Consider the following 27,539-nt stretch of genomic DNA (forward strand, 5'->3'; position numbering starts at 1 on the left):
TGGACTGATGTGGTTTTAGTCCCCAGAGGATTGACGTGATGTGGTTTTAGCTCGCTGAGGGTTGAAGTGATGTGGTCGTAGCTCGCTGAGGGTTGAAGTGATGTGGTCGTAGCTCGCTGAGGGTTGAAGTGCTGTGGTTGTTGTTTGCTGAGGGTTGTACGTCCAGTTAATGGTTATGTGGGAGGGGTGACTTTAATCTTTAGCATGACCCTTAAGAGGTACGAATGGTGGGTGATTAGAAAGGTGAGTGTGTGTAACGCTGTATGCTGTGGGTGACTATGAATAAAGGTAATGTGGGTTGTTTGAAATGCCTTTTCTTTCACTGTTTTCCTTTCAGCTTTACACAGTGGTGGTGGGGTGGAATGGGGGAAAGGTGGGGCCAGGTATGGGGTGGGTAGTGTGAGTGGGAGGGGGCAGGACGAGGGATCCAGCGGGGAGCAAAGCTGCACTTGGAACACTGGCTTCCTCTGCAATGGATGTCTTGGAGGAAAGGTACTATTGCTGAAGCAGAGGGATTTTGCAGGGGGCGTGGGCATGATCGTGAGCGTAGGTGTAAAGCCATCAAATTTCATCTCTGGCAGCCACTTCCAGATTCACGCATGCTCGCTAGAGCACCCGAGGAGGGTGAATTCTTCCTTCGTGGGGTTCCGTATCAGGCAGGAGCTTGACATTCGAGCTTGAATGAGTGGGAGACTAAAGCACCGATTCTTAAGGTGGCGCAGTGAAGGTGCTAAAGAGCATCATTCACTGCGCCAAACTCGGGCGCCCGGGCTCCACCACTATTCACAAGTAGGCCTGGGCGTCCTCGTAGTGCACAACAGGGCACCGTCAGCATTGCACCTGTTTTTGGCATAACGGGCGCAATCCTGAAATCTCAGAAGCATTTATTTAAAATAACAACATATCGTTATTTTACAAAAATGCTGCCGAGACCAGTGGTGTTCCCACATTCCCATGTTCCCCACAGCAGAAAGTGTTTAATATGGAGCCACTTTGGAAATGATTTCCAGGGCCTCTGATGCCACCCATGCCAACCTATGTTAATCTATTGAATTGGGTCACCTTATCATAATATTAAGCCACAAAGAGCTCAAGGGTGCAGACATGTCTCTATTAGGATACGTTTAAAGAGACATCTCTGCACCGTGAGCTCTTTTTGGCTAAATCCAATGCTATTCGATAACATAGGTTTGCATGGGAGGACTGCCATCATTGAATCAGCTTACCTGCACTGCGCCCGGCTTCTTGCGGCACTCCACCAGAATAACGGCACAGAAAATGGTACCTTATGTGTGCGCGACTTTAGCGCACATATAAAAACTGGAGGAGTGCCACAAAAATACCAGTCTAAAGTGGCAGTAACGAATGTGACGGTTGCTAGGTTGGTTTCCAACCCATACTAGCCACTGCCACATGTATTCTGAAAGTGGCGCATTTCTACCGACTTCAAAAGAATGTGCCACCTTCAAAATCGGTCTTAAAAGGTTGTTAACGCTTTTGATGACCTTTTCGGTACTTAACACCAGTTGCGAATATGGCCCTCAGTATTAATGCACGTCTGACGGAACTGCCCTTTAGGCGGAGCCGGATGTGGGAGTACTGCTGGATCGTGCTGTAAAGGTTAGTGAGGAGCTCCCCTGTGGACAGAAGTGGCAGTTTAATTGCAGTTCTACAAAAGCCGGCAAAGGAGGGGAGGCTCTGTGCGTTGTGGGAGAGCCCACTAGCTCTTTGCCACTTGCACGCACAATGCTCTGTGGTCTTTTGATTCAAGATGGCGTCTCAGACTGGAGTTGCCGGGAGACAGATAACACAAATATTTGTCTCTGAGACAAACAATCTCAAACGCAATCCGGCTGCCACTGACAACCTGCACCCCCTAGACTATGAAACACGATGTCTGAGCTGATTGGCAGTGTATGAAAGCTCTGAAGCATAACATCACACCTGCAATGCGATATGAGCTTTGCACCGTTTTTGCAGCATTGAACTGGAGTTACTTTGCACCACCCCCTTTTAATGGCCATCATATGGTTGTGCATAGTAGGCAGACTAGTGCACTGACCCATTGATGAGAAGATGTGCAAGCCTGCGAATATAGCGACCAAAAAGGCGGGCAGATATGCCTTCAAGATCTAGTCTAAGCTCTGCCCAAAGGCGTGTCTCAAGCGCTTCCTCCACACCTGTGAGTTGTCAGTGCTTCGAAGCGGAACCACTGCTAAGCCAAACACTGTGCTCAAGTTCTTAAACATTGTGCGGGAATGGCCCAGCCTAGGTACTCTGACATGGCTGCAGGGGGTGATTTTGGCACAGTATGTAAACTTTGTAACATGAAACAAACAGTGGAATGATAAGACAGTTATAACGCGCCTGTACACAAGTGTTTCTAGGCGCGAATGGAAATGTTGCTCAATTCAGGGAGTTGCAAACTTGGCAAGTTTGCATTTCTGCCATACAGACCCTCCTAGATGTTTTGAATGAACGGATTTTGAGGAGTAGAAGCGGCCCAGACCATAATTTCCCCTGCGCGTGATTCCGTTTTGGGGCACATTCACGTCTGTTCCATGCCATTCTCTGCTTTGACTGGCTGGCGAGGGGCCCTTCAGTGCTGAGCTTTGGGCGCACTGGTGTGTCAGATGCTGGCTTGCACCCTGAAAGATTCTCTCCCTCCTCCTCAGTCCCAGTGATGACGGCATTTCACCAAAATGCAAGCGGTAGCAAAAGTGACATCACACAACCCTTGATCCCTGATGACATCACAGGAGGTGATGTCATTTGGCCCCACCCCAAAGTAACATCATGGCAAACGATGGAACACAACCTTTCAACCCTTGACTAAACAGAAAGTGGCATCACATAGCATTGTTTCTAAGTACACTATGAAAAATATGGTTATATCACTGTAATGTGATATTCATTTAATTCAAGAATGGATTACCATATGTATCGTTAATATCAGTGTGTATAGTCCCATATTGCCAAATTACTTCATATAGAACAAATATACATGCAATATCCCCCAATCTGTGTTGGTACTCATTTATCAACCTCAGCAGGATGAAAAGCTGAGTTGTCCTTGCTGGGATTCGAACCTGCAGATCACACACACACTGCAGCAGTCAGCACTCAACCCAGTGAGCTATCTTATCGCTATAGCTATCTGAAAACCGGCCACTGCAGAAACAAAGAGCCACATGTTTTTTGCCACAGACCAGGAGCATCAATTAAAAAAAAATGATATATATAAAAAAACGTTTTGTTTGTTCGTTTTCTTTTAGAGGTAGCAAGGGAGACCAGAGGGGTAGCACGGGAGACTTCAGGGGTCGCAGGTGCCACCCCTGGTGACCCCTAAATGACGTCCCTGCTCAGTCCTGTGAAGTGGCCTTTCTGTGGAATAAAGTGCTGGACCAGAAGCAACGTGTGCCATAGCATAACTGTAACAGTCAAAGGACAGGAACCTAACATCAGAGATGGGTGCCAGGCTTCCACTGATGACAAGACAGGCGTCTGGCCTCCTCTCCTAACCTACCATGTTTGTCGCCCTTCCACATCGTCTAAAGAGTAGACCCCGCATAGGGAGCTCCGGCTGCACTTTCTCACTATAGGTGGCCCTGCATAACTATACTCCGACAGCCAGCTCCTAAATAAGGCTCCACCCGGCCTCATCAAGATTAGCCTGACATGACGCGGAACAAACTCTTAACAGGAGCCGTTTTGCCATCAGGAGACCAGGCCTTTTTCATTTTACTGTAGCAGTTCCACTGCCCCATTCCCTTACGTTCGCCTTTATACACAGTCGATTCTTGACGAGGCCACTCCTGGTGCAGGCTTGGCAGTCACAGAATTAACATTCTGGAGTTAGCCCCGGGGTGCAACGCATGGACATGCCCGACAAATAATCGAGATGATGTCATCACCGCGAATGCAAAAATGGCGGATTTTGAAATGCACCTTCCCCTGCAAATATATGTGGGAGAGGAGGTTAATAAAACATATAAGGGGAGTATGGGGGGGGCTGCGGGGGTCTCCCCCCTACACATAAATGAGGGGAAATGTAAAAAAACAAAAGAAAATCATAATGTTCGTGCTTCAGCATTATTGATTTGCAGGGATCACATCACACCAACCCCAAATAAGCGACCAAACACCCAGCATGGCCTGAGCGCGCTCTTAAAGCCGCCTCATGCATCTAACCTTACGTTGCACAAGTAAGAAAGTATTGAAATGACTTCGATCATTGCGCTGTACATTAGCTCACACTTCTCCAAATCTGCCTTGCAAACACAAGCGAACCATCACAACACTTTCGGACATATCCACCTCCTCCCTTTAGCAAAACCATGGTGCACTTAACAGGACTAGCATGCACCCATGCCATTATGCAACATCCCCCCCCACCCGCCCCTGCATCCCTCCCTCCCTGTGTTCATAGCATCTAGATCCCGTTTCCCCATCTGTCTACCCATTTTCTTTCCTCCAGCGTACCCTGGTCTGGACACCCCTGGCGAGTACACAGCACGCCACTCACAAGACAAGCCACGGTGCCCTGTTGCCTCTACAGTGATCATTTGGCACAGTGGAAAAGCACATTAACCTAACACAACATATAATAGAGCCCTCTAAGGGCATGTTGGGATATCTCCTCAGGGTTGTGCTGTGTGTAGCTGTCCTGTCGTATGTGTGAGTTGTGTGCGTGACTGCCTTGAGGTGTGTGCTTGATGTATGGCCGTGCCTGAAGTGGTACCGCAAAACGAGCCCGGGCTCATCGAGGGGCATGGCCTTACAGCGAGGGTCTCCTGGGCTAGTTAGGCCACACACCCTTGATGAGCCCCAGCTTAATGGGCTACAGGCACCCCCGCCAGCAGCCATTTGTAGAGATCAGTAGCCCTCTCCCCCATTGGGAAGAGGGTGCTGATCTCTGCATCGATTACCTAAAAGGATGCCTGGCAGGGCACAGCAGCCAAATGTTTTCAGGCATAATGGTGGCGCTGCCCATCGGCAGGCATTCCTTTATCTAAGAGATGCAACTATTAAGGCTGAAAAGGTAAGGCTGCTGAAAGCCGAGGCTTTTTTACCCTAAAGCCTGAAGGTTCCCCGAATGAGCAGGAGCTTAAGGCTTTACAAAAAAAGTCCTTGGCTTCCAACGGCCTCACCTTTTCTGCTATAATGGTGGCAACAGCCCACGGGCATCTCTTGATAAAAGTAATGCCTCGCAGGTGCCAGCGCCACCATTATAGAGAAAAGCCATTTTTTCTGAAGCCTGAAGCTCTCGCACATGAGCGAGATCTTCAGGCTTTAGAATAAAAGCCTTGTCCTCTGGCGGCCGGGGCTGCCAGAGGACTTTAGAGGACCCTGGCAGGGCCCCGCCTCAGATCAATATTTCTGAGCCTGTCGGGGCTCTTCCCCGGCCCACTTAAAGCCCTGATGCGTCGTCTTTTCTGGGTATGCTTATGTATAGGTAGTGTCTTTGTAGCTGTGTCAGTCTCAAGCAGCATATGTGCTGCTGGGTAAGATAGATTTGAAAGTCGGATGTGCGGGTATTGGAGTATCTGAGTCACAATACATGGGGTAGGGCTGAGTGTAGCTGGACTCACTTGGCTACTGCTGACATTGGCTGCACAGGTCAAGTTTGCGGTCGCGCCCCTTCCTTTTCCCCCATTCACCTTTGCCCCACCATGCGTCCTTTCGCATTGGCTGGTCCTAATCCCTAGAGGCGTGGACTAGAACTGCAAACTCCGCGTCCTGGAGGGCCCACAGATTGCCTTCTCATCAGCCCTCAGCGTCGGGCAATAAACGCTGATTTCTTGTTTGCGAACACGCAGCTCGAGGGCCCTTATCGGCCACCGTGTTTACCGCCTCTGATAAGCGTCTCGAAGCCCTCGTACCTGTTCCCAGCTCTGCTGGGACACCTGCTCTATGAGGACAGCACGTGACTGTGTGAGCCAAGGGTGCCTCGCGGCGGGACCCGCCTCTTGCAGGGCTGGTGGAGGCCCATTTCCTCATGGTGTTGCCCCCGCACCTTACCGCCCGAGGCACACGTGGGGTGATTTCCTTATGTATAATTAAGTCAAAAGAATACCTACGGACTATTATAGGACAGCCAGCCAGCAGGGGGCTGAAACACAAAATGTCTGCTGAAAAGCTATATTGTTTGCTTTTGACAGCAGACTGCTGACGGGGAACCCAGAGCGAAAAGGCATCGAGGTGATATGGGGGCGGTGACAGCCTAAGGACGCCAGCATACGCTAGCCTGTAAGCGGGAGGATAGCTCAGGGTCAACGCGCTCGCCTCAGACGGCGTGGGGTACCGCAAGTTCGATCCCCGAGTCCATGCTTCGAAACCTCTGGGTATTAAGCGCGATATAAGGATCATATCATAATAGGAGTTAGTTGTCCTTATTAAAAAACGACTTTCTATGTCATATCACTGCTAGCTCAGGGTACGGTAGCCCATTACAAATGAAAAGATTGAAAGGCGCCTACTGTCTAATTGTATGAGTGCAGCCTCCCCACTAGACCATGGGTGTGATCCTGGGCCTTGGAAAACTAATTTGGTGCCCAGGGCTTCAGAGGAAGCGCACATAATGAAATAAGCACCGGGGCTTGAGCTGGCTGCAATTAGCTCAACTGGTCGTCTTTGCATCCTGTGGGAATTATCAAACAATGGTATCACCCCATTACTGCACAGACAATCACTGCAAACCCCAAAATATAGAATTTTTAAAGCTGCTTTTCGCTGCATACACATCTGGGGGATGGGTTAGGGTGATAATAAATGTGGAGAGGTATGGGGGCGTTGCAGGGGTCTCCTCCTGCATATATGTATGGGGTAAAATGGGTTTAATAAAAAGAAAACCGACATCTCCCTTCAGAGAACAGCAACAATGTGATAGCTAGGGGCCGGCGCAGTGACATCATCACCTTGCACCCCTGTAAAGCCAGCTCTACTATGGCAAGATAACACAGACCAAACCACAACTGCACTTCCACCCCGGAGCAACTGGAGGAATGAGGCTCAGCCTCGGTACCCCAAAAACACCACTGACAGATTGAATGTGTCAGCAAGGTAGAGAAAGCAGTGTGAGCAAGGTAGAGAAAGCAGTGTGAGCAAGGTAGAGAAAGCAGTGTCAGCAAGGTAGAGAAAGCAGTGTCAGCAAGGTAGAGAAAGCAGTGTGAGCAAGGTAGAGAAAGCAGTGTCAGCAAGGTAGAGAAAGCAGTGTGAGCAAGGTAGAGAAAGCAGTGTCAGCAAGGTAGAGAAAGCAGTGTGAGCAAGGTAGAGAAAGCAGTGTCAGCAAGGTAGAGAAAGCAGTGTGAGCTGTAGGGGGGCTGGTGCCAGCCTTAGAACATCTGCTGATGTGGTCATGTGATCTAAAGGAGTGCACACGCGGGTGCTGAGCACCCCCACAACACCAGCCGAACATGCCACTCTTCTCTATTTCTTGGGCAAGAAGGCATCAGATCACACACTGCTTGTCTGGATGGCCAGTGAGCAGGTCACTGCTTTTGTACCCGGTATAGTCCATGTTGAGTTATTGACAGCAAGGAGAAACTGGTGGGTGTGGTGTCATTAGGGTGACTAGATAAAAAAAAAAAACCGGGACAGGCCATAGACACATAGACATAGAAGTAGGACTAACGTAAACACAAATACATCTGTAGTCCTAATTCTATGTCGCTGCCCTGTTGCGGGGGGGTCGGGGAGAGGGTGTGTTACCGCACCCTCCTCTAATTGGAGGAGAGCGGCAGGGGAGGGGAGGGGGGAGCAAATGGGTGAGTGAAAAGCTTTCAAGCCCCCTTTATATGCCCCCATTCATGCAGGAAGAGTCGCGCCGGGCCCGATTTCCAGATTACGAAATCTGGTCCTGGCAAAAACCGGGACCGTAGCCACCCACCCTTGCAAACCCAGAACAGGGTTTATAAAATTAAAAAACGTCCGGGACCCCGGGACGGAGGGCGATTTCCCGGGACTGTCCAGGGACAACCGGGACGTCTGGTCACCCTAGGTGTCATGGGCTGGTGATGGATTGGAAGGGGATGATGCTGGATACCTCAGAACTATGGGGTAAGGACCTGACGAGGAGTTCACACCGCTCTTCTGATCATGTGCACTGAGGGGGCAAAGTGTTTTTTGGGGGGATGGGCTGCAGCATTTCTGATTGGGTAGGACCGAGCGTGGGAGGGAGTTGCTGAACATGATGTAAGGTGGGAGCAAAGAGAAGGCATCCACTGAGTGTCGTGGGACTGCCTGAAAAGCCCTATGTGCTGACCATGTGTGTGAGAAGTCTGCAAACCAATGACATCTCTTTGTATGACCCCTATGTCACTTCCTTGCACCTAATACATTGAACCTCTCTCTGAGAATGGTGCCTGTGGTCTCAGGTGTGGCGGTGTCAGGGGGTGTGGTTACACAGCTGTGTATTCATCGTCCTTTACCCTCGTTGTGCACCCTCGACTTTGCCTTTGGCCCATAACGTGGGTGCAAACTGGCAGCCCTTGTTAGAGCCAGCCTTTTAGGTGCAGTGGTGTAACACAAAGCGTTGGTGGCCCCTTGCAAAATGGGGCGAGATGCTTGATATTCCCTTCACACAGAGACATACACAGCCTTTGCACCGATGAGTGAGGTACCACATGCACCGTAGGTGGGGGAGTAGCGGGTGTGTGCACCAGGCTGTTAGGGAGGAGCCATTCCTTAAAGGGGGGTATTGAGCTCTTTCCTGGAATGTAGAAGCATGGGGGCAAGTCTCGTGTTGATCGGGTGGAGGTTCCAGAGTCTTGGGGCGTACACAGAGAAGCCGAGTTTCTGGTTCTTTCCTTCCGGCACTGGTGGAGTTCAAGTCTGCAGGCCGTAGGGTCTGCATCTCGTGTCTATTTCATGTGTGTCGTGGCACCCGCATCTTTATTGCTTGATTAATTATTTATCTTTTCATTCTAAATATGTGTGCCTGTGAGGGTGCGGATGATGTATATTCGGTGCGCTGCTTGTATGTGGGTATAGGCACTTTGTGTCCCATGCACGATCCTATGCACAGGTGTACTTATGCCTGCCTTTGGCAGGCAGATCGTATGAAGGACTTTCATGGCCATTTCCTGGCTGAGAGGTTGCGCGATCGAATCCATGAATACGTCTCGTGCCACGCAATTGTGGGCGTAGGAGGCACTGCCTGCAGGCCGTCCCTCGACCGCCCACTTTTGCGCAGGTGCTTCCCTATTTTTCGTGTTCCCCTTCCCGGCCCTCTGCGCAAGCCATGCCCATGCTCGGCTTGGAGTCTCGCGCAAGGCCCTCGACGGCTCCCACAGACATGCCGAGCCAGCGTGAACTCCACGCAAGTCCAGGAAAAGTGCCACGCATTCCATTCCATGGATCGATGAAAGCAGATTTGCGTGCAGTTGTGCAAGCAAGTACCTTGTTTTCCGTGCAGATAATTCCATGAATTAGGCCTCAAGAGAGGATATTTTCTTCTAATAGGGATACAAACATGTAAAAGTGTGCACGTTTTAAACCCCAAGAATCAATGCCAAACGGTACCTGCAAAGTTCAGTCCCGAAATGTGACATTTCACCTTTAGCTGTCTGTTATTTTTCACCAGATTATATGGTGCAGTGGTGACGTGCCCGACATGTAACCTGGTGCATATTGCGTGTAAAATCGTAACTCTGAAAAAGACAAAGTATCTTGCTTTACACACGGCCTCTAAAATACCCTGTGCGGTGACATCTGTCCTCTGAAATAAATGGTGGACGCCGTCTACCAGCGCGTACCCTCGTCTTGTGCCCGCCACCTTGTTCAGTACGGAGGCGACAGCCCTGTGACAGAGCCGCCCCCCTGTGCCCAGCTCAAATCTGCAACACTGGGCCTCCCATGGACAGAACACAGTCTACACAATTCTCGCTCCCTATTGGGCAATAGGAGAGGATAAATATTGGAGGTCAGCAAGTCAGCGAATTCCCTGAGCACATGTGTTGTTCAGACTATCAAGCTGCCAGAGTTAATATTTGAGGGACAACGCCCAATGCACCAATGAGGATACAGCCCGAGGTCAAAGTTCAACAACTTCCAGGGATGTGCCGTGTGTTTAGGAACACGGATGTGGTGTGTGTGTGTGTGTTTTGTGTGTGTGTGTGTGTCACGTGAATATGCATTTTTTTGCAAGCCTGTGGTATTTAATGCACAGCTGTAGTTTTCCCACTTGTTTTATGGAAGTGGCCATCTAGGCCACTGGTCTTCAAACTTTTTTGGCCTGGGCCCCCCTGAGCATATTGTGAGCAGGTCGTGCCCCTCCAAAAATGCCAAAGGTAAAGTAAGTCCAAATGGCTATGAACTATCCTGCACCGTCGCTGCACTCTGCTCCCAGTATAGTCTCTGGGCTCCCCCACCTGCTCCCATCACAGTCTCGGGACACCCTCCTCCCACTCGTAGCCCCGTTCCTGGGCTCTCCCCACACCACTCCACCACAGACCCATGGCTCCCCCATCCTACTCCCACCACAGTCCCTGGGCTCCCCACACCCTGCTCCCAGCACTGTCCCAGGGCCAGTGCCCGCTGGTGAACTTTTGATGTGGAGGGGCATACATATTTCCTCCAGATATGTCATAGCGACAGAGCACAGCGAGGGAGCCAAACCAATCAAAAGGGGTTTGGCGGGGGGTTCTCCCCCCATGAATCGTTTTTTTTAAATGGTTTAACATGAAGCATTTTAGAGCACACTTTTTGCACAAATTTTGTAAAAAGCCAAACCGTTTGTAATTGCACTGGGGGGCCCAGGAGGAAGGCGTGTTATTTTTTACCGGTCATCGGTGACAGCTGCTGTATTTCTCTATGATCCATTTATGTTCTAAAAACTGATAATGCCACTAAAATTTACTTAGGCCCAGTCCTTTGACGCTGCTTTGAATCTGTCTCTCTCACTCTGATTGTCTCCTGTTTGTCTTTTTTGAGCGCCCTGAGGCCGACGGGCGATGTGGCGGGTCACCAAGAATTAAAATAAATATAATATAAATCTATAACACGCAGTAGGCTCAGAACCAATTCCCAAGATTACTGGAACTTAAAGAGGCTGAATGGAATGGTTCAGTATGTCACAAGTGCGCAGGGTATGAAGACCCTTTTACCCAAAGAGAATCGTATTAAATATACTTTTTAAACAGCCACAGCTATTTAGTAGGACTTGGAATGTCAGGCATCCGACGTGGGCTGCTGAATCCAAACACTGCAGGTTGCGTGCATGCTAGCCGTAATACTTCGGGAGTCTGTCCGAGTCTCAGCCGCATCTTACTGAGAATTGGTTCGCAATTATATCTCTGTTTGTACTCGGCAGCATGTGTAGCGCTTTCACACTGGGTATCCAGGCGCTTCGATCTTCTGTGAGTGGCGGAGATTGCGGCTGAACGCCAGCTGTTCGAAGTCCCTGACAATTCACTCCGTTTGAGCAAAGTCTTCATTGTTGAAGTATTACATTCCTGGATGTGGTGAAGGCTTTTCTGTCACACGTAGAACAATCATATATTTCAAATCATGTGGGATAGTGACAGAAATAAGGGCAAGATTAATTATTCCTCTCATTTGGTCTTAAATAATGGGAAAGACATGTTTAAGAACTTGCTGAGCAGGTATCCCGCAGAGAGCGTGAACGGTGGCCTATCTGAAGGATGTTATCCAAGTTGATGGAAAACACATGTTTGAAGTCACAAAGCAGGATGTACTATCTCGGGGAGATAGCTCAGGGGCAACGCACTTGCCTTCGAAGCAAGAAGGCGCAGAGAAACAAGGTTCGATCCCCGCGTCCAGGCTTAGAAACCTCTGGGTATTAAGCGCTTCATAAATAACCAATTACAATTACTAACAATGGTGGTTGAACAAGTAGCATTCAGATCTGTAAATGGGGCGTGAAAATTAATATGTTCTTTGAGAATTTCAATCTTAGCCTAAAAACAATTCGACCACCATCTTTGTTCTCTATGTCAGCCCTGTGCTTTTTCAGATAGCTGATATACCAAAGGTGTGACTGATTTGTAGTAACTGTAACAAGGTTCATGACGTTCTCCTATCCAGTTCAGCCTTTCTCATTCCAGATGTCCACCTGTTCTTTCTCTATTGGCATCAGACGCGTTTGATACTTTATAGCGATTACATTACTGCCTCTCTCTGGTTCTACACATTACATACCATTACAGTCCTTCCCATCACAAGTATATGCCTCTCTCCCTCTTAGCTTCAGAGGGTGTGGTACTGTAGAGAGCTGCAATACTGTCTGCTGTAGCTTTCCCATTATACTATATGCTAAATCTGGTCTTCGCCGTGTGTAATGGTCCCATTTACCTGCATACGCTGTCATCACACTACATTTCATTCTGTCTAGAATCTAGACAGAAAATATTTAAGTGTAATGATAGCCGATTTCTTTGGGTTTTTAAAGTCTAGGTTCTAGGCTCAAAAATAAAAAAATAAAACAATTTCAGACTGTGGATGTGCGACCCCCTGGACATGAGGCTCCGGACCCCCGGGGAGTCGCGCCCCACAGTTTGAATACCACTGATCTAGGTTTACAAAAAGCTCTCTGTCATTGACGTACGCATCATGTATGTGTGGTTGTAATATGCAAACACATGTTATTGCCCACCTGCCATACAATCCTAATGCCCTCTTCCCTTTCGTTGCAGGTGAGAAACCCTACAAGTGCACGTGGGAAGGCTGCGACTGGCGCTTCGCCCGCTCCGACGAGTTGACCAGGCACTACCGGAAGCACACCGGCGCCAAGCCCTTCAAGTGTGCGGCATGCGGCCGCTGCTTCTCGCGCTCGGACCACCTGGCCCTGCACATGAAGAGGCATCAGAACTGAGGTGGCCACCACCCTCCATAAGGAGCGTCCTCTGTACATAGGATCAGACGTCCGACTTTCAGAGCATAGGCGCCCCAACCCCCTCCCCTCTGCGTGCACATGGCTCCGCCCCAACAAGGAAGAGATGGCTCCGCCCCAACAAGGAAGAGGCATGCACCTTCTCAGAGTAAGACTGCTCTTACCTGAGGACATCTGGTTGAGGTCTTTTTTTCAGAACTTCTAGCGGAGTCCGCTGCTGAAAATGGCGGAGACCGTCTTCGTGAGCACATGCACGGGCAGCCATGTTACCCCTCTTATTTATGTGGGGCCTTTCTGACTCTATTATCAAACTCATTTACAAGGAAAAGCCATGCTTGTGTCCTTCAGGGTTCCATTGCAACAGTTCTGAGGGAGGACCACCGCAGTTCTGAGGGAGGACCGCCGCAGTTCTGAGGGAGGACCACCGCAGTTCTGAGGGAGGCCCACCGCAGTTTTGAGGAAGGACCGCCAAAGCAAAGTTCAAGGAAGAACAGAGGACAAGAGAAGAAGGGGGACCATGGACTAAGAAGCCCCCAAGAGGCCACGTCCACCCAGGACAAACCATGATGACTGTTGGGGTGGAAAAGGCCATGCAAGACCCATGGTGGAAAGAGAATGACCTGGTCTTATCAGGCAGCCATGCCATGATGCTGTTATATGCCAGGTGTGTGCAATGGTACCGGAGGAGAGGGTGGGACCTGGTGAACCATGAAGCTCTGCTCAATGCTATGTTCCACGACATGAACAGTGCAGTGCCTTTGTGTTAACAAGATAGTGGGGGGATTAGACATCTCTATTTCTATGGAAATTAAACCTGGGGGTGAGCCTTTGTGGCGAGACCAGCAGTTTGAAGAGTCGGCAGAAGGTGCAGACTTGTGGTCACCTTCTACAAGCACTTGGCCTTTCCCCGATTGACCACGATCTGTGTCCCACCATGTCCACTTTGGGGTTCTTGTCCACCTCAAGGCCTTCAGCTTGAAGTTAGGAGATGGGAACCAAGGCTGTCGGACCTAGAGGAATATTCGGAGCCTGACCAGGAGACCTCCTGTTCTTTACGCTGGACTACCGCTGGTTGCAAGCTTCTTTCTTCCATCTTGACGATGGTGCCCAAACCCCTGAATAGGAGGGGACAGGGAGTCCCTACAATCACAGGAAAGTCTTGTTTTTGTGTAGAGTGTTCCATGGCATACCTAGGCCACTTAAAAGCACTTAACAACATTACATACACCTTGAAGGAACTAAAAGAGTAAGATCCAGGGTTAATGTTCCCAGCCCCTAGGTCTTGGGATCCAGGGATAGCTTCAGATCCATGGATATTGTTCCCGGCCCCAGGTCTTGGAATCCAGGGATAATGTTCCTGGCCCCTAGGTCTTGGGATCCATGGATAATGTTCCCAGCCCCTAGGTCTTGGGATCCATGGATAATGTTCCCAGCCCCTAGGTCTTGGGATCCATGGATAATGTTCCCGGACCCTAGGTCCTGGGATCCAGGGATAATGTTCCCAGCCCCTAGGTCTTGGGATCCAGGGATAATGTTCTTGGCACTAGGGCTTCAGATCCATGGATATTGTTCCCAGCCCCAGGTCTTGGGATCCAGGGATAATGTTCCTGGCCCCCAGGTCTTGGGATCCACGGATAATGTTCCCGGCCCCTAGGTCCTGGGATCCAGGGATAATGTTCCCGGCCCCTAGGTCCTGGGATCCAGGGATAATGTTCCTGGCCCCTAGGTCTTGGGATCCACGGATAATGTTCATGGCCCCTAGGTCTTGGGATCCATGGATAATGTTCCCAGCCCCTAGGTCTTTGGATCCATGGATAATGTTCCCGGCCCCTAGGTCTTGGGATCCAGGGATCATGTTCCCAGCCCCTAGGTCTTGGCTGCACTAAGATGCCAGTTTCCTCTGTAACATTCCAAATGGTGGTCTTACAGCTGCCATGATGTTCTACATCCATGAGAGAAGTGCAAAGAGTTCATTGTGCAGAGTGCAAAGTCCTTCGGTTGGCTAAGGACCATTTCATGTCTGGGGGCCGCGTCAGTATGGAGGCAGTGACTCGGGAGCTGGGCCAGCTGCAGGAACATGGGGCGTCTCGGGGAGCGCCCTCTGATCTCAGTGTATTGTTTAGGGCCTTGCCGTCATTGTGCAGATGTCAGGTTACTCCCAGGTGTGTTACCTTGGTAGACAAGGTCTCACTCTGGCCAGGGGGGATGCAATTTCAGTTAGTGACTGGGACCTCGTACCAAGGGCAATCCCTTCTGAATGTCGCTCAGCAATGGGTGGGTAATAGTGATGGTGGATTCCAGGGCCTGCCACAGCGTGCCTAACTGGCAGCAACACCACACTAGTATCGCAAGAAGGCAAACTGCAGCGTGCCAAATGCAGAATACCCCAGAGCAATTCCAGATGAAGAGCATGCTGTGCCAACACCAGAGTATTATTGTGATAGCAATGCCAGGGTACTCTTTGCCAAATCCTTGTCATTCCCTCAACAATACCAGAGTAACAGAGTTATCTGTGCCAAGCTGAGCGCATTCCCGTAGGAAAATCAGAGTAACACTAGGTTTTCCTGTATCGAGCCCAGAGAATTCCCTTTAAAATACCCGAGTAACACAACAGCTCTGTGCAAACTCCAGAAAGTCCTGGCCAAATGATAGAGTAATACTCCGGAACCTTCTGATAGGAACATTAGAGTAATTCCAATGTTCTTTTGTATCAAATCCAGAGCATTTACATGGGAATTACAGAGTAACACTGGAGTACTCAGGGTGTACGTTTCCAAAACCGGGGAATGCCACTCATACTATGCCAACTACAGCCCCACACCACCAGAATAACAGCATGACAGCAGTGTGTAAGCTGCCCAACCTGGAGGAATGCCATAACAAGGACAGAGTTACAGCAGTCTATAGTGTTCCAACTAGCGCCCCATGCCAAACACGGTAGCGGAGTGTAAGGTGCCACAGCTGGAGGAATGGCATAGCAAGGTTCGATTTACAACCGCCTATGCTGTGCCAACGACAGCGCCATACCGCCAGAATAACAGCATGGCAGCAGGGTGTAAGGTGCCAAACCTGGAGAAATGCCACAGCAAGGTCAGAGGTACAGTACCCCATACTGTGCCCAGTACAGTCCCACACCACCAGAATAACAGCAGAGTGTAAGGTGCCAAGCCTGAAGAAATGCCATAGCATGGTCAGAGCTACAGTACCCCATACTGTGCCCAGTAAAGTCCCACACCACCAGAATAACAGCAGGGTGTAAGGTGCCAAGCCTGAAGAAATGCCATAGCATGGTCAGAGCTACAGTACCCCATACTGTGCCCAGTAAAGTCCCACACCACCAGAATAACAGCAGGGTGTAAGGTGCCAAGCCTGAAGAAATGCCATAGCATGGTCATAGTTACAGTACCCCATACTGTGCCCAGTAAAGTCCCACACCACCAGAATAACAGCAGGGTGTAAGGTGCCAAGCCTGAAGAAATGCCATAGCATGGTCAGAGCTACCGTACCCCATACTGTGCCCAGTAAAGTCCAATCCCACCAGAAAATCAGCAGGGTGCAGGGTGCCACACCTGAAGAAATGCCATAGCATGGTCAGAGCTACAGTACCCCATACTGTGCCCAGTAAAGTCCCACACCACCAGAATAACAGCATGGTAGCAGGGTGTAGGGGGCCACGCCTGAAGAAATGCCATAGCATGGTCATAGTTACAGTACCCCATACTGTGCCCAGTAAAGTCCCACACCAACAGAATAACAGCAGGGTGTAAGGTGCCAAGCCTGAAGAAATGCCATAGCATGGTCAGAGCTACAGTACCCCATACTGTGCCCAGTAAAGTCCCACACCACCAGAATAACAGCATGGTAGCAGGGTGTAGGGGGCCACGCCTGAAGAAATGCCATAGCATGGTCATAGTTACAGTACCCCATACTGTGCCCAGTAAAGTCCCACACCACCAGAATAACAGCAGGGTGTAAGGTGCCAAGCCTGAAGAAATGCCATAGCATGGTCAGAGCTACAGTACCCCATACTGTGCCCAGTAAAGTCCCACACCACCAGAATAACAGCAGGGTGTAAGGTGCCATGCCTGAAGAAATGCCATAGCATGGTCATAGTTACAGTACCCCAAACTGTGCCCAGTAAAGTCCCACACCACCAGAATAACAGCAGGGTGTAAGGTGCCAAGCCTGAAGAAATGCCATAGCATGGTCAGAGCTACAGTACCCCATACTGTGCCCAGTAAAGTCCAATCCCACCAGAAAATCAGCAGGGTGCAGGGTGCCACACCTGAAGAAATGCCATAGCATGGTCAGAGCTACAGTACCCCATACTGTGCCCAGTAAAGTCCCACACCACCAGAATAACAGCATGGTAGCAGGGTGTAGGGGGCCACGCCTGAAGAAATGCCATAGCATGGTCATAGTTACAGTACCCCATACTGTGCCCAGTAAAGTCCCACACCAACAGAATAACAGCAGGGTGTAAGGTGCCAAGCCTGAAGAAATGCCATAGCATGGTCAGAGCTACAGTACCCCATACTGTGCCCAGTAAAGTCCCACACCACCAGAATAACAGCATGGTAGCAGGGTGTAGGGGGCCACGCCTGAAGAAATGCCATAGCATGGTCATAGTTACAGTACCCCATACTGTGCCCAGTAAAGTCCCACACCACCAGAATAACAGCAGGGTGTAAGGTGCCATGCCTGAAGAAATGCCATAGCATGGTCATAGTTACAGTACCCCATACTGTGCCCAGTAAAGTCCCACACCACCGGAATAACAGCAGGGTGTAAAGTGCCATGCCTGAAGAAATACCACAGCATGGTCATAGTTACAGTACCCCATACTGTGCCCAGTAAAGTCCCACACCACCGGAATAACAGCAGGGTGTAAAGTGCCATGCCTGAAGAAATACCACAGCAATGTCAGAGTAAGAGCAGCCTATACTGTGCCAGGTAAAGCCCCGTGTCATCAAAATAACATCATGATAGCAGGATGTGAGAAATGGAATAGCAAGTTCAGGGTTACACCAACACATACTGTGCCATCTGTTACAAATACAACCCAATCCCTCGTTGATGATTGCTCCACTCAACCCTTCTTCTCCCCATTTGCAGTCCCCTTGACCATCTCAGCTACTGCTGCCACCCCTGTGCCATACCTTTGTAACCCCTGGGAAAGGGAACCTTATGCATACTGCTTTGTCGCTTCCCAGCTAGGTTAGAGTTACATAAATCCCATACCTACATGCACATATAGGACCTTACACAGGGATTACTGCAGCTGTACTATCAAAATAGCACCACTCTGCTGGAAACTACTTGTGCCAGTACATGCACCGCAACAGGAACACTACTATCCTAGCACAGTAATAACCACTCTGCTGGAATCTACTGTCCCAGATGCATGCACTGCAACAGGAATAATACCATTCTAGGAAACTACTGTGCCAGATGCATGCACTGCAACAGGAATACTACCATTCTAGGACAGCAATAACGACTCTGCTAGAAACTACTGTGCCAGATGCATGCACTGCAACAGGAATACTACCATTCTAGGAGAGCAATAACCACTCTGCTAGAAACTACTGTGCCAGATGCATGCACTGCAACAGGAATACTACCATTCTAGGACAACAATAACCACTGCTGCTGGAAACTACTGTGCCAGATGCATGCACTGCAACAGGAATAATACAATTCTAGGAAACTACTGTGCCAGATGCATGCACTGCAACAGGAATACTACCATTCTAGGACAGCAATAACGACTCTGCTAGAAACTACTGTGCCAGATGCATGCACTGCAACAGGAATACTACCATTCTAGGAGAGCAATAACCACTCTGCTAGTAACTACTGTGCCAGATGCATGCACTGCAACAGGAATACTACCATTCTAGGACAACATAACCACTGCTGCTGGAAACTACTGTGCCAGATGCATGCACTGCAACAGGAATAATACAATTCTAGGACAGCAATAACCACTCTGCTGGAAACTACTGTGCCAGATGAATGCACTGTAACAGCAATACTACCATTCTAGGAAACTACTGTGCCAGATGCATTCCCTGCAACAGGAATACTACCATTCTAGGACAATAATAAACACTCTGCTGGAAACTACTGTGCCAGGTGGATGCACTGCAACAGGAATACTACCATTCTAGGACAGTAATAATCACTGTGCTGGAAACTACTGTGCCAGATGCATGCACTGTAACAGGAATCCTACCATTCTAGGAAACTATGGTGCCAGATGCATGCACTGCAACAGGAATACTACCATTCTAGGACAGTAATAAACCCTCTGCTGGAAACTACTGTGCCAGATGCATGCACTGCAACAGGAATACTACCTTTTTAGGACAGTAATATCACTCTGCTGGAAACTACTGTGCCAGATACATGCACTGCAACAGCAATACTACCATTCTAGGACAGTAATAACCACTCTGCTGGAAACTACTGTGCCAGATGCATGCACTGCAACAGGAATACTACCATTCTAGGACAGTAATAACCACTCTCCTGGAAACTACTTGTGCCAGTACATGCACCGTAACTAGAATACTACAATTCTAGGACAGTAATAACCACTCTGCTGGAAACTACGGTGCCAGATAAATGCACTGCAACAGGAAAACTACAATTCTAGGACAGCAATAACCACTCTTTTGGAAACTACTTGTGCCAGTACATGCACCGCAACAGGAACACTACCATCCTAGGACAGTAATAACCACTCTGCTGGAATCTACTGTCCCAGATGCATGCACTGCAACAGGAATAATAACCATTCTAGGAAACTACTGTGCCAGATGCATGCACTGCAACAGGAATACTACCATTCTAGGACAGCAATAACCACTGCTGCTGGAAACTACTGTGCCAGATGCATGCACTGCAACAGGAATACTATCATTCTAGGACAGCAATAACCACTCTACTGGAAACTACTGTCCCATATGCATGCACTGCAACAGCAATACTACCATTCTAGGACAGTAATAACCACTCTGCTGGAAACTACTGTGCCAGATGCATGCACTGCAACAGGAATACTACCATTCTAGGACAGTAATAACCACTCTCCTGGAAACTACTTGTGCCAGTACATGCACCGTAACTAGAATACTAAAATTCTAGGACAGTAATAACCACTCTGCTGGAAACTACGGTGCCAGATAAATGCACTGCAACAGGAAAACTACAATTCTAGGACAGCAATAACCACTCTTTTGGAAACTACTTGTGCCAGTACATGCACCGCAACAGGAACACTACCATCCTAGGACAGTAATAACCACTCTGCTGGAATCTACTGTCCCAGATGCATGCACTGCAACAGGAATAATAACCATTCTAGGAAACTACTGTGCCAGATGCATGCACTGCAACAGGAATAATACCATTCTAGGACAGCAATAATCACTCTGCTGGAAACAACTGTGCCAGATGCATGCACTGCAACAGGAATACTACAATTCTAGGACAGCAATAACCACTCTGCTGGAAACTACTGTGTCAGATAAATGCACTGTAACAGCAATACTACCATTCTAGGAAACTACTGTGCCAGATGCATGCCCTGCAACAGGAATACTACCATTCTAGGACAGTAATAAACACTCTGCTGGAAACTACTGTGCCAGATGGATGCACTGCAACAGGAATACTACCATTCTAGCACAGTAATAATCACTGTGCTGGAAACTACTGTGCCAGATACATGCACTGTAACAGGAATACTACCATTCTAGGAAACTACTTTGCCAGATGCATGCACTGCAACAGGAATACTACCATTCTAGGACAGTAATAAACACTCTGCTGGAAACTACTGTGACAGATGCATGCACTGCAACAGGAATACTACCTTTTTAGGACAGTGATATCACTCTGCTGGAAACTACTGTGCCAGATACATGCACTGCAACAGCAATGCTACCATTCTAGGACAGTAATGACCACTCTGCTGGAAACTACTGTGCCAGATGCATGCACTGCACCAGGAATACTAGGTTTTTAGGACAGTAATATCGCTCTGCTGGAAACTACTGTGCCAGATACATGCACTGCAACAGCAATGCTACCATTCTAGGACAGTAATAATCACTGTGCTGGAAACTACTGTGCCAGATACATGCACTGTAACAGGAATACTACCATTCTAGGAAACTACTTTGCCAGATGCATGCACTGCAACAGGAATACTACCATTCTAGGACAGTAATAAACACTCTGCTGGAAACTACTGTGACAGATGCATGCACTGCAACAGGAATACTACCTTTTTAGGACAGTAATATCACTCTGCTGGAAACTACTGTGCCAGATACATGCACTGCAACAGCAATGCTACCATTCTAGGACAGTAATGACCACTCTGCTGGAAACTACTGTGCCAGATGCATGCACTGCACCAGGAATACTACCATTCTAGGGCAGTAATAATTGGCATCATACTTACATTTCAAATACACTAAAGTGACCTGCATTCAAGGCAACGTACATGTGGAGTAATAGACTGTAATGTGCCTACCCCAAAGTATTTGCATATGAAGAAAACAAGCATTGGCAATGCCAGCAATTTGGGCTTTTGTGTAAGCATTGGAAAGGTACTTGCCAAGCACTGCTGTAGTGGTATTAACTGGCCATTGTTGGTAGCAGGTGTAAATTGGTTTGAGGACCTGAGCATCTAATAGCAGTTCCTGGCAAATACCTAATACTTATACACAAACCAAAACTGTTGGCTTTGCTAATGCTTGTTTTTAACAGGCCATCTGTGATGGACACGCATAGTGCTTATCAGTTGAGTGGCTGAAGGCAGACCTGGTTAATATATTTTTATTACACATTAGCGTGTTTACAACTTCAATTAAGTCATTAACTCTTCGACTGCTTTGAAAAAAAACACTGGCATGCACTTCAAGCACAAGGTTTGATGGTTAGGTTTGATTAAAGCGAGTTCCCATGAGGAGGTGTTTGGGCAGGGAGGAGCAGGACCTGGGTAGGAAAGGCCATACGGATGTGTATGGACATGGGCAGTCAATGGGAGGGCAAATGACCAAATAACACCTACAAGCTGTTTGTTCCTCCTCATATGCCATTTCTCCCTATATATACTAATGCAATCATTTTGGCATATAGGTGTCGCTAGCCCAAACTAAAAATATTACTGGGGCATTGTGTGCCACACTCAGGTACCCACAGAGCAATACATTAGTACTACCGGTGTGATGAATCTAGAGCATTACCATGGGACTACACAGTGATGTGAGACTTTACAGTGGCAAGACCAGAATTGCACAGTAATGCTACACTATAATGTGGAAAACATGAGGCTACCAGACTGCAGTGTGCACACCAAGAAAATATCACAGAGATGCCAGACTATAATGTGGCAACCCTGGGAATACCAGAGTGAAATCTGACTATAGAGTGGACAGACTGTATAGTGCCAAACATAGGAATACCACAGCAATAACAGAGTGCAACCAGCAAATACCACAAGCAGATTGTAGGGTGGAAAGCATGGGAATACCAGAGTGATCCCAGAATACTTTGAGCTGAACATGGAAATAACAGAGTAATGCAAGATGATACAGTGCCACCGGTTCCAGGCTATAATGTACAACCATAAGAATACCCCAGAAATACCAGACTATACAGTGGCAACCATGGTAATACAGCTGTGGTTCCAGACTATAATGGCCAACCATAAGAATACCCCAGAAATACCAGACTATACAGTGGCAAACATGGTAATACAGCAGTGGTTCAAGACTATAATGGCCAACCATAAGAATACCCCAGAAATACCAGACTATACAGTGGCAAACATGGTAATACAGCAGTGGTTCAAGACTATAATGTGCAACCATAAGAATACCCCAGACATACCTACTATACACTGGCAAACATGGTAATACAGCAGTGGTTCAAGACTATAATGGCCAACCATAAGAATACCCCAGAAATACCAGACTATACAGTGGCAAACATTCTAATACAGCAGTGGTTCCAGACTAAAATGTGCAACCATAAGAACACCCCAGAAATACGAGACTATACAGTGGCAACCATGGTAATACAGCAGTGGTTCCAGACTATAATGTGCAACCATAAGAACACCCCAGAAATACGAGACTAGACAGTGGCAACCATGGTAATACAGCAGTGGTTCCAGACTATAATGTGCAACCATAAGAACACCCCAGAAATACGAGACTAGACAGTGGCAACCATGGTAATACAGCAGTGGTTCCAGACTATAATGTGCAACCATAAGAACACCCCAGAAATACCAGACTATACAGTGGCAACCATGGTAATACAGCAGTGGTTCCAGACTATAATGTGCAACCATAAGAACACCCCAGAAATACCAGACTATACAGTGGCAACCATGGTAATACAGCAGTGGTTCCAGACTAAAATGTGCAACCTTACAAACACCCCAGAAATACCAGACTATACAGTGGCAACCATGGTAATACAGCAATGGTTCAGCACTATAATGTGCAACCATAAGAACACCCCAGAAATACCAGACTATACAGTGGCAACCATGGTAATACAGCAGTGGTTCCAGACTAAAATGTGCAACCTTACAAACACCCCAGAAATACCAGATTATACAGTGGCGCCCATGGTAATACAGCAGTGGTTACAGACTGTATTGTGCAACCATAAGAATACCCCAGAAATACCAGATTATACAGTGGCGCCCATGGTAATACAGCAGTGGTTACAGACTGTATTGTGCAACCATAAGAATACCCCAGAAATACCAGACTATACAGTGGCAACCATGGTAATACAGCAGTGGTTCCAGACTATAATGTGCAACCATAAGAACACCCCAGAAATACCAGACTATACAGTGGCAACCATGGTAATACAGCAGTGGTTCCAGACTAAAATGTGCAACCTTACAAACACCCCAGAAATACCAGACTATACAGTGGCAACCATGGTAATACAGCAATGGTTCAGCACTATAATGTGCAACCATAAGAACACCCCAGAAATACCAGACTATACAGTGGCAACCATGGTAATACAGCAGTGGTTCCAGACTAAAATGTGCAACCTTACAAACACCCCAGAAATACCAGATTATACAGTGGCGCCCATGGTAATACAGCAGTGGTTACAGACTGTATTGTGCAACCATAAGAATACCCCAGAAATACCAGATTATACAGTGGCGCCCATGGTAATACAGCAGTGGTTACAGACTGTATTGTGCAACCATAAGAATACCCCAAAAATACCAGACTATACAGTGGCAACAATGGTAATACAGCAGTGGTTCCATATTATTATGTGGAACCACGAGAATAACCCAGAAATACCATATTATAGTGTGGCAAACATCAGAATACCTTAGTAATGCCATACAATGATGTGCCAACCATGGCAATACCACAACGGTAACAGAGTGTAGCTTGCCAACCATCCTTCTACCACAGTAAAAGCAGACTATCCAGTGGAAATATTGGGATACAACAGTAATGGCAGACTATAATGTGTCAACCATGGGGATACCACAGTAGTACCAGACTACAGCGTGCCAATCATGGGGATACCACCGTGATGCCAGAGAATAATTTGCCAACCGTGAACATACCACAGAAACTCCAGAATACAGCGTGCCGACCGTGGGAATGCCACAATGCATCCAACCCCCATCTCTAAATGAATTACAGTGGCCACTGGCTTGCCATGGAGTCCTCAAAAAAAAAAGCTGCCACATCCACCTCTTGCAGAACCTACACACACACACTCAAACGCGCCGCACGTACATCAACCACCATTTAAGAGCCACACACACTCACTGAGTCTGCTAGCCCTATACATTGCCTTGCATCACGCAAACTGCAAGCTCCTTTCTTCAAGCCCTTTAAGCATATAAAACCCATATATTACTTTTGGGAACCAAACCCTATTCATGCGCTAGATACTAGGAAAGTATGGATCGGGTGTTGCAGAGGAACTAAAGATACCAGACGCTTCCCTGACGACCCAGAAATTGAGTTACACCATTGAAAGAGGTGAGATTAGGTTCCTAACAGCGCTCTACTCCATGCGTGCCATTAATCAATTGTAATGACTCAAAAACATTAACTCATCCATGAAATGTAATATATGGTTCTATTTATTCACAAAAAGCCTTCGCTGCTAACTAAGCCAACAGGTGTTCCGATCCCATGCTCTTCTTCAGGGCATCATATAAATGTATTTAGAGCATTCAAGTATTCCTACAAAATGGGACTACCTACATATGCTAATTTCTGGTGACGCCACGTTATATTGGTATGTTAATGAGTACCCCCCCCTTTTCTTTTTTAGAACTGGACCCCTGTGTGTCTTAGCTCTCTCCATCAACTTGGGAGGGGCGTGAGGGACTAAATATAAGAGTCTATGCATAGTGCAACTTGAACCCCAATGGGACGGGCTCAAGCAGAGGAGCCTATGCGTCTCAGGGGAGCAGGGCTTAAAAGGTTGCCCGTTCTGCTTCACAGGTAGGGCCTTGTGCACAGATGGGGCTCTGTGCACAGATAGCACCTTGTGCACAGACAAGGCCTTGTGCACAGTAGTGCCTGGCACCCCATTACTGAAGTCATATGCCTAATATACAAGTAAATAATCAGTCTCGCCCACCCTATCGGCTAGCCCCATTACTAGTGTGAGATGTACTTGGAAATTTTGGTAACCCCAAATATTTATGAGTCGCTTTTCGGGGCATGGTCTCAATAAATACATCCCAAAATATCCTTACGACCTCCTACCAGACACAAAACACCCTATGGCTTGACCCGTCATCACCTCCCCACCCACCACAGCACGGCAATATAAAGAAAGTCGTTTATCCAATGTCAAGCACAAGTGACCCGGAAGTAGAAAAGCGTATGACAGGCCACACTGGCCTTCGGCGTCCTGCCAGGCCTCACCAGGGCAGTGGGACTTGCTATGAAGGCGGAACATTTCTGGACACATTTCCAGCAAGATTAGAAAGCTGGTGAGACGGGAACCACCAACATGTCGGTGATTCGAGTTATCGCTGCAATAATTCGCCCTAGTAGGGTATCCAGTGATAAAGGCGCCTGGGAAAAGGTCGCTGGAGGGATGGTGACATCTCGTGCACCGACAGCAGCACTCACTCTGACACTCCATTCACTCCCAGAAGCCCTCATTGTATCAAGCCCTTGACGATATCACACATCTTCTGCCTGCGGGGCCGACACTGTAAATAAGGACGAGGTTGTACAGATTTTTTTTTATATATTGACTTTAAGTCGCGTTTGCTGGAAACAATGAACAAAAACAGAAGAAACGGGGGCGAGGGGGACACCAGCAGAGCCAAAACAGTGGCCGCTTTTCCTGAATTGTTATGTTTTCGTGTGGTGTGTTTTTTAAAATTTCTTTTGCAGGTTTTCTTTGTCGTTTCTCCACCGTCAGCAAAAAAAAAATGGAAACTTCAGAAGGTAATCAATAACCCTTAAACCCTAAGCATTCAGCGTGGGTGCGTGCGCATGCATGCGCAATACGCCACGCCTATGTCTTCAGTGAGGGTGCGTGCGCATGCGTGCTCTGCAAGGCAAGCGTGTGCCGGATTCAGATGGACAATTGGGGCCAGGCTACAATGTGAGCCAGACTTTTTAATGTATCATCTGTCAGTGGGGGTGTCTGTCTAACCTGCAGGTCACAGGTTTAAATCCCAGCTGGGCTGACTCCACCTTTCATCATCACAGCAGAGCCGGCTGTACCTGCGCTCTGAGGCTTGAGTGATAATGTGCTTTATAAACACATATTATAATGGTTGTTCTATGATATATTTAAGTCGGTTGCAATGTCTTTAATAGGCCCCTGCTGCTCTGCCCAATTAATTCATGGCATGCAAATTCACTCCACTGGATGATGCCCTTCGTTCAACAGCTGCTGCCCAGTGCATTGTGGTACTTGCAGTCCACTAAGCAGCTGCTGATGTTAAGCAGGCGCAAGGTAGCTATGTGTGGGCACCAGCGCTTGGAAATCGGGATACAAACCAGCAGGGTTTTACTTCTGTTAACCAGCAGGGCGAGGGCAGAGTCAGTCACAGAATAGGCTAATCAGACCCTGCCATGTGACTGAACCTGCCCCAACCTTGCCAGCCTGTTGAGGAATCGCCCCACCTGCTGTCCTTGCCGCTTTCTACGCTTGTTGCCTTTTGGGCATTTAGACATGTGTGATAGGGTCTCCTCTGACGCTTCTTCCAACTGCCTGACCTCTGACCTCCTCAGGGAAGCCAGACAGCTCTTTCTAAAGTTATTTGGGATGTGTATGACGCGGAAGACAAATGCCCCTCCCAGGCGCTGGGAGCACAGCATACAACATTCTGAAAAAAGCTAAACTAATCAACTGTACACAGGTATGCTGATTCCATGCTCGAGTATTATATGGATTTTTATAAAATAAAGATGTACATGTTTTTTAAAACAAGACTGTAATAAAACAAACTTGGTAAGCAAAGCATTGTGTGGACTGGTTCATTATGCCATCTGGAGGTGAACGGTGGGATAATTAAGGATAACTGACCAGATGCAGGGCACAGTCTTAGAAGGCAGTCTCTCTCTCTCTCTCTCTCTCTCTCTCCCCCTCTCTCACTCTTTGTCTCTCTCCCTCTCGTTTTCTCTCT

The 27,539-nt window shown here is 48.0% G+C and overlaps 1 protein-coding gene across 4 annotated transcripts in view; it reads left to right on the plus strand.

The window, feature by feature from the left end:
- The window catches only part of LOC138570210 (Krueppel-like factor 5), a 141,886-nt gene extending 114,513 nt beyond the window's left edge, over positions 1 to 27,373 (plus strand). For 3 of the 4 annotated variants that reach the window (XM_069648932.1, XM_069648933.1, XM_069648934.1), the window contains one exon: positions 12,654 to 27,373. In XM_069648932.1, coding sequence (XP_069505033.1) covers positions 12,654 to 12,832 — 179 coding nt within the window. In that variant the 3' untranslated portion in view covers positions 12,833 to 27,373. The remainder of the gene's footprint in view (positions 1 to 12,653) is intronic. The other variant, XR_011303423.1, reaches the window with a different exon arrangement.
- The last annotated feature ends 166 nt before the right edge of the window (positions 27,374 to 27,539 follow it).

The sequence above is a fragment of the Ambystoma mexicanum genome, chromosome 2q (genome assembly GCF_040938575.1).
Source record: "Ambystoma mexicanum isolate Mex_15411 chromosome 2q, UKY_AmexF1_1, whole genome shotgun sequence".
Classification (NCBI taxonomy): Eukaryota; Metazoa; Chordata; class Amphibia; order Caudata; family Ambystomatidae; genus Ambystoma; species Ambystoma mexicanum.